Genomic DNA, 11,919 nt, shown 5'->3' with positions numbered 1-11,919 from the left:
TTTTTAAATGCCTACTGCATTGAGAAACAGTTCTGACAAAACACAGAAGTGCTCCTTTAGTTTTTCATTGTAGGGGATATTACCCACATATGTATTTACTTTTTACAAATATTTCACAAAATGTATTGAAAGTAAATTATTTCTTTAGTTTTAGACATAAATAATAAATATATATATATACACTACCAGAAACCTTGAGGCATAGTGTCAAATTAAAATTACATTGTTGAAACTGTAGGAAAACTTTTGATTTCATTTCTGTTTACCAAATGAGACAACTGTGAGTGGCTGTTATCTGTAACTTTTTCTCTTTAAGGAATAGCTAGCAGTTGAGATCTGGCAGTGTCATAGGTTCAGCTGCTATAATAGCAACTTAGTGCTAGTCAGTTCACTCTCATGGTAACTCCTTTATTAGTTTGTCTTCTTCCTTCTCAGCCTTCCTACCTGTATTTGCATTCAAGACGGTTTTTGCTTTTGTTTGTGTTTTAAAAATAGATGTTTTTAGCTCTCTGTTCCCATGGCCCCTGACAACTTTCAAAAAAGCAAAGGCTTGACAATTTTAATTTTCAGTTTAAAAGACATCCTAAAAAGGGATCTTTGTTGAAGGTGTCTTAATGTGTGGCAAATCACACCAAAAACTCAGATTTTGTGTTCCCCTGCTCTTAATACATTGATTTTTATATTAATTGGTTTTACATTTTAATTTTTTTTGTTTGTTTTAACTGTTACAGTGTTCAGATCAGCCTGCTGGCAGAGTCTCTTAAATTTACTTTTTGATATTTCTCAGCACATGAAGATCTTGAGTAAAAACATTATTGATTATAAACAGAGCTGTTTTTCTAGCCTACCAAATTAACATTTTGTTCAAAATTGGCTTTATTTTTAGATACAGCTCCTGCTTTTCCTGATTTCTTTTCTTTTTTTAGTATTTCATTAGGAATCTCTTTAAACACAAGGATATTTCTTTTAAAAAACAGATTGTCTTCTCTGACCATTCGTTAGTTTGTGGAATTTACATGGCACTGTACCAAATTTCTTATCCAGAAAGCCTGGAAAAAATGTGTGTGTTAAACTTAATTGTGGTGTACATTCTTTTATTTCCAATGCTTTAAGATTGTTACCAGCGCTTAGAATTCCTGGGAGATGCAATTTTGGACTACCTCATAACCAAGCACCTTTATGAAGACCCACGGCAGCACTCTCCAGGAGTTCTTACTGACCTACGATCTGCTCTAGTCAATAATACCATTTTTGCATCATTAGCTGTAAAGTATGACTACCACAAGTACTTCAAAGCTGTCTCTCCTGAACTGTTTCATGTTATTGATGACTTTGTGCAGTTTCAAATGGAAAAGAATGAAATGCAAGGAATGGATTCTGAGGTTAGTGGAAGTAGAAGAAATATGTTCAGTATCTGATTTGAAGCATGTCACTGTATTTCTTAACATTTTTGTAATTTTTTATGCATACAGCAGCCAAACAAGCAGGCTCCCGGTAGTAAAAGGATGCAATCTGCAAAGTAAAATGCAGCCTTCAGAAAGTGTGAAATCAATTAGAATTTACAGCAGTTATTTAACTTAATAGCCATTTGCCTCTAAGTTTTTCTGTGACACTTGATTTTAGTTGTTGTTTTGCTCTTGTGGTGTTAGAACAATGTGGGGCACACACTTAGCTTGCTGCTTTCACCAGCTGATGGGAAGTACTACTACAAAATAACATAGTGGTGAAGAGTTGCTAAATCACATAGTGCTGACTCAGGGTAGGGTATCCCTACAACCCCATGAACAAAGCTACCTTGGCACAATGCTGGAATCATTAAATGTAGTACACTGACAAGAGATTTCTGTTGTTTTTCTTATGATTTCTGGTGGAGGAGATGTTACTGCACTATGCTCAAGTATGTCTTACATGCTCCTAAGGGCATTCTGCTAGCCAGGGAAACATTATATGCATCTTTCAAATAAGCCACTTGAAAAATAGTTTCACTATTTCACTATATGGCAAACACAGGCCATATTTTGTGCCGTGCAGGAAAGCTGATGATAATGGACTATTTTTGGGAGAATGTGGTAAAAGTAATTCATTTACATAAGCTGGTTAGGAAATCTGTAAGAACAAGGATCTTGTGAGTCAAGTTCTAATCAGGATCTGGAAGATAGAGACTACTCATTATCCTTCTTTAAAAGTGTTACCCAGTAGATGTCCATAATAATTTGTCTTCTGAAAAAATGACCAGTCTTTTAAAAAGTATTCTGTCTGACAATATGCCAGCACTAAATAAGCATGTTATTTTTATATTTAGTACGTTTTTTTCGTGATAGACAATTTAAAACTCTAGGTGTCTAAATATTTCAGTCACATATGTGTTCACAGCCCTTGCACTCTGTTGCAAAGTGAAAACCATGTTTTAAGGGAAAAATTCATTAAACATTGAATAAGAAATATGCCACTGAAGTTTACATAATATAAATTACTTTACATTAGAAGATTAAACTCTTATCTCTCTTGTTTTCTCCACTATATAAGTGAAAAGGCTAGGAAGTTATTTTCAGAGCTTACTGTGTTGTTTTTTGCTTTGCTCAGTTCTTGCAAGTATGCAAAAAGAAACTTTCACCAAAGTTGCAACCAAATTGTGTGATAGCTGTTTCAAATAAAATCCTTGTTTCACTCTCCCTACGCCTGCTCCCTATCTTGGTCTGGCACTGAATTACTGAAACTCTTATTTCATCATTTCATGTAAGAGTCTTTGTTTCTGCAGTTCATGCCAGCTAGACTGGTTTCCATGTGTATCTCCACGTCATCTGCTTTTCTCTTTTTTCACATCTCACTCATGAAACATCTGTCCCTTGCCTTACAGCTCTTAGTTTCTCTCTTCTTCTGTTATTTCAGTATAATGCAAAAGTGCTTCAGTTTACACTTGGTATGAAGTGCCCTATTCAGAACAGTTGGACTTGGTTTTTAACATCAAAATTGCTGTTTGTATTGCTGTATGCATCAGGTCTGACTACTTGTTTGATTTATTTCAGGTAGAAATATTGGGTGGAACATGTTTATGAAGCATTATGGTCACTCTTAAGAGAACTGAATTGGATTTTAAGCCCCAAACAGAGTGGGAGTGTAGCTGCTGGGGGAAAAGACTCACAGAAACTTACTACTCTTCAGGCAGAGTAGTATAATGGACAAATCTTTGTTTTCAAGTTACTTTGTTTGGAGTTAGGCAAATGTATATTACATGTGTTTAAAGTATTTTAATAAAGGATTAGATTAGCTCAAGACCTTTAAGACATACACTGAAAGTTTATTTTTGATAATGAGAATAGATTATTATCTTAAATTGGTAGCATAGAAGAAAACACTGCCTGGTGCATTAAATACCTAAATGTGTCTTTTAGCTCAGTCTGGTGGTGATGTTTTCCAGTTATTAATATCTTATTTTTCTAGTGCTTGTTTCATGCTTGTCTTCAGGGATAAATAAGGTAAGGAGTGGTACATGCAACTTTCATCCAGAGACTGGACTTCAAGAGAATTTGAAAGTCTCTTTTTGAGAGATACATGATGTGTGAACTCTTCCTTTGTTATGGGTAGCTTTCTAGTATTAACTGATGGAAGTCTGGTTCTAATTGGGAAGAACAGACCCATGGTGAAATCCTACAGAATTATCACAGAAGGAATTCACAGAGTATGAAAGTATCCTGTACACAGTGATGTTTGGATTTTTTTTCCATATTTGGAAAATGATATAACCAGCAGCTTGGTTTCACTGGGGAATAAAACAACAGTTTTGCTGTGGAAGATTGCCAATTAGAAACTTTGAGGAAGCATCACAGGATATAGGATGTAGGAGAGCTTACGTTTCTGAAGATTTTTGTTTTACTGGAAGTGAAGTAATAGTTTCTCTCTTTTCCCCTCCCTTTTTCTCTGCCTCCCACCCTTGTCTTTTTTTTAAATTGCTAACAGCTCAGAAGATCTGAAGAGGATGAAGAAAAAGAGGAAGACATTGAAGTACCAAAGGCCATGGGGGATATATTTGAGTCCCTTGCTGGTGCCATTTATATGGATAGTGGAATGTCTTTGGAAATGGTTTGGCAAGTGTACTATCCAATGATGAGGCCACTAATAGGTACTGACAGCTTTCAGAAAATTACTACTAATAAAGTGCCATCTGCTATGAAAAGAACAAAGCTAATTTTTGTTTTTCACTTTTTTCATCAAACAGAAAAATTTTCTGCTAATGTGCCCCGTTCCCCAGTGCGAGAGCTGCTGGAAATGGAGCCAGAGACAGCCAAATTTAGGTAAGAATATGCTTTCTTCCATACACACTGACAGAAAGTGTTTCTAAACTGTGCTTCATGAACTACAGAGAATTTTTAAATGTCACAAAGTACTTGTAATTTCTTTTGCACTAAGCAGCTAACCTAATCATCATTGTGTGCACTGTTCTTTATTTTTTTTTCCTTGCATAGCTTTCTGAGAAATGTAATGATTTCTGTTTAATTTTACTGCTTTAACTTCTGTAGAAAAAAAGAATGTAGGTCTCTTATTTCACATTACCTTGCCTTGGCAGTAAGTAATTCTTGTGTATATTTTTGCAGTCCTGCGGAAAGAACTTACGATGGGAAGGTCAGAGTTACAGTGGAAGTTGTAGGAAAGGGAAAGTTTAAAGGTGTTGGCAGAAGCTACAGGATTGCCAAATCTGCAGCTGCGAGAAGAGCACTACGAAGCCTCAAAGCAAATCAACCTCAGGTCCCAAACAGCTGAGACTCCTCTTAAAAATAAATGAAATGGGGAAAAAAATAACATACAAATAAAGCAAATTTTTAAAAGTTGATGTTGAGAGGAACAAATTGGAAGACAGAATTTAAAGTTTGTTTGATAACAGAATAGATAACAAAACATTTAACATGTATAAAATTTTGGAACTAATTGTAGTTATAGTTTTTTGCGCAAACACAATCTTGTCTTCTTTCCTCACTTCTGCTTTGTTTAATCACGAGAGTGCTTTAATGATGACATTTAGCAAGCGTTCAGAATAATTGTTGTCAGGTCTTTTTGGTTTACTTTTCTTGTCAGTACAGCTTTGCTTAGTATTAGAAGGCCAGGGAGCTTATGCCTAATGCAGTTGCTAGATTTATATATATAGTAATCTTGGAATTCTTCAATCTGTGCACTAGTGCCAGTCATAAAGCAGTTGATAAACTGTACTGGATGATTGGGTATAAGAAAGATTAAGTGTGCCAGTATTCTCCTTTTTATTTTCCTTTTTTTTTTCTCTCCATGTCATCTTTTTACATTAAGATGGCATTCCCAATCATTATTGCACTTATTTGTTAGGGACAGATTTTAATTGAAATGGCTGGCATACTGATAGAGTGAAACTTCGGTTTCCTTATGCCACACAGTCTTGCATAAAAAAAGGTTCTTGCCTTAAAAATAAATAAACCCTCATTAATAATCTTTAATTTCTGATCTCTTTTGGAACAAACTGTTTTACATTCCCTTCATTTTCTTATGCATTTTACAATGATACAGCTCTATATTTACAGTACAACTCATTACTATAGCTGTGACTTATTACAGGATTATAATAGAAATTATATTCATATATATGTAATTAGGTTATTTTTAACAATTCTGAGGAGGTGGTTAGTCTACAGTTTTTTTTATACCATAAACAAAATATGGTCTTTGGCTAAAATTCCAATTTTACACAAACGTGCAAGCTAGATAGTTCCAATACTGGAAACAGCAACAAATAATTGCACAGTGCAAACTGTCACTAACAAAACAACCTTAGACATATCACACCTAAGATATGCTGCAGATTTTATAGTCAATTGGTTACGTATTTAACAAACAGAGCACCTTTACACTTAGAGATATTTCCACGTAAATTTCTTACTGTACTTTTCAGAATTGCATGCATATTTCATCTACCAAAGTTGTGCTGTTAAGTAACATGAAAGTTGATGTTTGAGATATAACTGCCGTACTTTTGATACATCTGTGATTTAGGTCCTTAATTTAGAGAAACTAGCTCATTGATGTTTCGGTCTACTGGGAGCGTGGGGGGAAATCATACTTGTATTTTTTAGGCTTTGCCTATACTTCTTTAATTAGATTTTTGTAGGCACTCTTCACTTAAATACCTCAGTTCTTTTTTTCTCTTCTTTTCCTTTTTATTTTTGCATGCATTGGGTTTTTTTCTGTTTTGGTGCTATGTTTATATATTATGCTTGAAATTTTAATTTTTTGCACTGTAACTATAATACCTCTTAATTTACCTTTTAAAAAAAGCTGTGGGTCTTGTATTCCCACCAGTATCAGTAGAGGTTTGCTGCAATTTTGCCCTGTTAATTATGCTTGAAGTTTGAGAAAGCAGAGCAAGGTGTTTTAACGTTTTCCAGCACAATAGTTTGAACTTGATGCTGTGTCTTATGAACTAAATTACATACAAATACTGTATTTCCTGCTTTTAAACCCTTTCCTCACAAATGCACACTAAAACAAAATAAAAACTGTCAGCTCTTGCTTTCTTAACAAAAAAATAAAGTAAATGCCTTAGTGACAAGGGGCAGACATTAAGCTTTTCTGAAATACAGTTTTCAAAAGTTTGTATATTTGCTATCTCAGTCACTTTTCAGTCTGTGAAAAGGACTGTTCTTGTATTTGAAAGCTGCTTGTTATAGGAGTTAAACCAAGAATTAAAATACTAGCTTTTAGAAAAGTCTAGTATTTGGTACTTCAGTCATAAAAGGAGGTATAAGAACATCAAGTAGATGATATGGTGATATGGAACAATAAAGACATGCAGTCCAAATTCTCAGATGTAGATTGCTTTGCGTTAGCTGTTTAAAAAAGGTCACTGATTTAAGCTGTAGCTTGCTCTCTTTGTAGTAGGACTGAATTTTCTTAGTGAAAATACATGATTACTCATGTCAACAATTCTGTGTTTCTGGCCAGACATCAATCAGCAGATTAAATCAGACCATCTAGAAAGTCTTAAGTAGTTTTAGTTGCATTATGAAAAGCTAAAATTTCAGTTATTCTTTGAATGCCTAAAATTCTTACTGATTGTTACAAGGTTATAGATTCTCAGGGGTTTCAGGTAATTGTTAGCAGTGAAGTGGTTATGGCGTGTTTGGGTGCAGACAAAATCAGCTGAACCTACTCTGTGTTTCAGAACAGTTTAATGATCACTTTGTTACTAGATAAAGCGTATGAATTGGAAATCTGAAATGTGTAGTGGCTGACTATAAAGTAGTTTCTGCTGCTGATGCATTTTTAAATGCCGCGATTTTTTCCAGTGTGACCTCATTGAAATACTTTTTATCCTTTGAGGCAGAAAATCCATATTAGTTTCCATGTTACACATCTGTGTGTTTTACCCTACAGTTGATATGATTTTGATACTGGACAGTGTATGCTATTAAAGACCTAAATCTGATCATTTGAAGGTTGGGATAGAAATCACTTGACGTGCTATAAGCACAAGTGTAAGTGGACTGTTGCAGCCCATCTTCAAAAGCAACCACACAGGCTCATCATAAGTGGTGTGGGGGTTAATTGGCATGAACCTTGGGGTTTGTTTATCTAAGTCCTGTTATACTGTACTTTAAACAGTCCTCCTAACTATGCTGCGTTTTTATTTTTATGGCTTTTTTTTGCGCTGTTCTGTTCATGTAGCACAAATAAGCATTGCACTTGGTACCATGCTTTACCTCATTTCAAGGAAAAAATGCTTAACAGAGAGGAAAAATGTGGTTTGGCCTTGCTGCTGTTCTGATTTAATGACTTTGAAAAAGATAGTTTTTAATGCCTGCAATGTGTCATTTACTTGCACAACTTAAATAGGTCATTTGTAACGTCTGTGGCATTTTTACTGTACGTGGAAGAAATACAACAAAGATGTGCAACAACTCTTGATTGTATTTTAAAGCTATTATTTTTCTACTGCATCATTTTACTGTTATGTGAAGTAATTAAAATTAGAATGACCTCTGACTGACACTCCAGTAATTATCTCTGAACAAACCAACATTTTACACGTATAATGTAATTTTTGGGAGAAGACAGCCCCTAGTAATTTGGTCAACCTCAACTAAATCTGTCCAGTCTGAATATTCAGTGCTCAGTAGTGACTTCTGAAGTGTTTGTTCAGCTTGATGCTGCTAAAGTCCATACAAAAAAAAGCCTACTATTTTTAAGTCTCATTACACAGTAGTATGTTGCAACTGCCAAGTACAGAACTTGAACAAGAACCAGTTTCAGTGCTGGGGAGGAATATAGTGGTGGCCCAGGGATGAGGTGCTGGATCCTCAGCTGGTGCAAATTGATGTTGTATCATTTTAGTCAATGGAACTGCATTCATTTACATATCTGAAGATCTTGTGCTTGTATGTATGTTTCAGAGTTTCATTTTTCCTCCTTGTGAGCAGATACAGAACCATCAACTGGAAAATGTGGGGGGGTTTATGTTACTGCATATGACATAACATATGCTACATATTCTATGCATTTATCTGTACAGAACATGAACTCTTTGTATCCCGGTCACAGCAGCACATGCAGTCCAAAAATGACAAATAGCATTGTGGTCTGCTGTGATACTGCACTTGACTCTGACAGTATTCTGGGTTTGTTTTGGATAGGGTTCCCCATGAACACATTCTCATGGAAATCTCTGTATTTTTATATGAATGAAGCAAGAAGCATTTTGATTTTTGGTACTTAATTACTGACATTGATCCTTTTTCAATTGCTCTAATATTCAAGAAGTTAATTTCTTTACTTTCATATTAGATTTTAAACTTTAAACACTACAGTTCATGACCATCAAATGTAATTTAAATATCAGCTGTAACTCAATATGAATTATGTTAGCAAATATCTAGAGGTCATTGTAGTATACTCCACTAGCAGTTAAAATTAACTTCTATCAAAGCTAACTACAATTCTTAAAAATAAATTTCATCCTTGGGGTTTTCCCTCTTTTATTTGAATGGAAACCACAGACTACTTTAATTGCTTTGTAGATGCACTCAGAATTTACTGCAGCAGCAAGTTCGGGAGAAAAATGTTTGTGAACAATAATTGGAAATTGCAGGCATTTTTATTGTAAATAGTGTGACTGAAAAGATGGTTAAAATCAAGTAGAAAGAATAACAAATATAATTTGATGGACAATAAAATATTTACCATCACATGCTGCAGCTGTCTTTAAGGGACATAAAATGTAATTCATTCATACTGTAATCATGCTGCAGAAGTTTGCAATCTGCACCTTATGGATCACAATTACCTTTAATAGTTTTTTGTAATAATTGTAGCTGAGTATATCTCCAATAAAGTTATGGTCTGTTCACCTTGTATTGTCGTTTTGCTTTTTTTTTTAATGTCTCCATAAATCTTCTAGAGTTTACAAAAAAATTGCTGTTCAGTCAATTTTAAAAAAAAAAAAGAAAACATTTGTGAAAACAATATTTCTTCACCTTGTTTAAAGACAAGTCTGCTTGTCTACTTCCTCTGATGAATGAACTGTCTTCAGAACTATGTGAAGACTCTTAAGGGACACTCAGGTTAAAAATGATGGTGTATGTGGTACAATTTGATCTCTCTGTTGACCATTATACCTGCAAAATGTCTGTTGGAGCTGGGAGGCCCCAGAGCATGAGGGTTCTGGAACACAGGCTTGCATGAGTGGCACGTTTTAAAAATACGTTAATTTGAGCTAATAGTCTCAGCATTAATAACATCAATTTCATTATTTTTCTGATGGTTTCTGTTAGTATTTTGCTTATCCTGAATATCGGCAGTGTGTTTGTAGAATATTTTGACTGGCACAGTAGTGTCACGTATCTTTTATGGAGACAAATCAGACCTGCCAGACAAAGATCAGGAATCTTCCTTTCTGCAAACTTCACAATGTAGCAGTCACTTGTTTGACATCTGCAATGAGCATCTTTTACTGCACATTTTGTCTTAAGTTTTAGAGAAAAGCCTGCTGGTAAGCATGGTGATAGCTTTCTCTGGGATTTGGAAAAGGTGCCTTTAAGGGCCAGGCCCTTCAGGCTCCAGTGTGTGGGCTAGCAAGGATGACAACACAGCCCCTACCTCCTTAGTTTCAGCAAGTGAGTTAAATCAGAAAACTTCCCCCAAATTTTCTGCAGGAAAATTGGTCTGAAGAAAATAATATTAAAAATTTGTTGAGGATGCCATTATTCTGTTAATTATGGCAAAACTGGCCACAGTTTTTGTGGGGTATCGGTGAGGTGAGGGACAGCCTTCCCAGCTGGGGTCTGCAAGAAAGTGGTCCATCCCTTGCTGAGTAGCACTGTGAAGCAGATGGAGTTCTCCAGAAAGTCAAGGTGTAAGATATGTCGGGGTTCTGCTTCAAAGGCGTTTTTTGTCTGCAGACTTGCTTAGTATCCTTTCCAGTCCTGCGTCCAAGACATTTATGAATTTGAAGAGCAGGGCCAAGGATGGAGCCCTGTGGAACCCAACTAGTGACAGGTCCCCAGTCTGATGCCAACCCTTTGCATGTGACGTGGGTCAGCTGCTCACCCATCCCATGATGAGTTTTTCCAGCTGTGTGCTGGACATTTTGTCCAGAAGAACTCTTTTGAGAGACAGTATCCAAAGCTTTACTGAAATCCAAAAAGATTACATCTACTGGTGTTCCTATATTAACTCTGTGGATGGAGCTGTGCTGGCTGTGACCAGTGAGTGACTGTGTTGCCTTTCAGGAGTTTTTCAATACCTCCCTGAATAATCTCCATAACTTTACCAGGCACTGGAGTGAGACTGACAGGCCTGTAGTTTCCAGGGTCCTCCTTGCCCTTCTTGAAAATGAGGACAGCATGCAGCAGCTTTCAGTCAGCTGGGACCTCTCTGGATTCCCAAGACTGCTCAAAAATTACCAAAGAGGTTTTGTGATGACATCAGCCAGCTCTTTGAGGATTCTTAGATGAATCCCATCTGGCACCACAGATTTATAGGGCTCCAGCTGGAGCAACAGATCCCACACAAATTCAGGGTTGACTGGGGTTTGATCATTCTCACAGTCATTGTCTTCCAGCTCAGGGCACCTGAGACCCCCTTAGTCCATCACTAATGCTGAAGACAGAGGTAAGGAATGCATTAAACACCTCTGTCTTGTTCCTGTCCATTTGTGAGGTGACCATCCTCATCCTGGAATAGGCTGATGTTTCTACACTGCCTATTGCCATGAATATATTTGAAAAAATTCATTGTCCCCCATATTTCTGGCAGCTTCAACTCCAGTTGAGCTTTGGCCACAGGGATTTTCTCCCTCCAGTGGCAAGCAGCATCTCTGTGTTCCTCTATGTCACCTGACCTTGCTTTCACTGGGTCTGCACCTTCATTTTTTTTTTGCCTTATTTCCAAGAGATTACTGTTCAGGTAAGCTGGCCTTCTGCCTCCCCTGCTTGACTTCCTGCATTTGGGAATTGTGTGTTCTTGTGCCATTAGGAGGTGATGTTTAAAAAATGACCAGCACTGATGGACCCCAGCACCTGCTAAGACATTGTCCCAGGAGATTTTACTTACTAGTAACATGAGCATCTTGATGTCTAGACTTGAGGTTTTGCTGGCGCTTTTCCTCGTGTCACCAGAGATTTCAAACTTGATCACTTTGTGGTCACCAATCTCCACTTGGCTTACGGGATCCTCTCTGCAACCAAGCAGCAAATCAAGGAGGGCGTCTTTCTGAGTTGGCTCACTTAGGACCTTTTTCACAAAGTCATCCAGGTTTTTTAGGAATCTTATGACCTGGGTTGTACCAGCTGTGTGATGCTCCCAATTGATTCCTGGCAAGTTGAAGTTCCCATAAGGACAAGGGAAGTTGACTTGAAAGTGACACTTTGTTCCACAGAGAATAATTTGTCATTGCCATCATCCTGG

At 36.5% G+C, this 11,919-nt stretch overlaps 1 protein-coding gene across 4 annotated transcripts in view; it reads left to right on the top strand.

The window, feature by feature from the left end:
* The window catches only part of DICER1 (dicer 1, ribonuclease III), a 64,105-nt gene extending 54,739 nt beyond the window's left edge, over nucleotides 1-9,366 (top strand). For 2 of the 4 annotated variants that reach the window (XM_038139244.1, XM_038139245.1), the window contains exons 26-29: nucleotides 1,114-1,382; nucleotides 3,958-4,120; nucleotides 4,217-4,292; nucleotides 4,593-5,132. In XM_038139244.1, coding sequence (XP_037995172.1) covers nucleotides 1,114-1,382; nucleotides 3,958-4,120; nucleotides 4,217-4,292; nucleotides 4,593-4,758 — 674 coding nt within the window. In that variant the 3' untranslated portion in view covers nucleotides 4,759-5,132. Of the gene's footprint in view, nucleotides 1-1,113; nucleotides 1,383-3,957; nucleotides 4,121-4,216; nucleotides 4,293-4,592 lie in introns of all 4 variants that reach the window. The other 2 variants (XM_038139246.1, XM_038139247.1) reach the window with 2 other exon arrangements.
* The last annotated feature ends 2,553 nt before the right edge of the window (nucleotides 9,367-11,919 follow it).

This window comes from Motacilla alba, chromosome 5 (genome assembly GCF_015832195.1).
Source record: "Motacilla alba alba isolate MOTALB_02 chromosome 5, Motacilla_alba_V1.0_pri, whole genome shotgun sequence".
Taxonomy (NCBI): domain Eukaryota; kingdom Metazoa; phylum Chordata; class Aves; order Passeriformes; family Motacillidae; genus Motacilla; species Motacilla alba.
The sequence above is the reverse complement of the archived record's forward strand: the minus strand, read 5'-3'. Positions and strand labels throughout refer to the sequence as shown.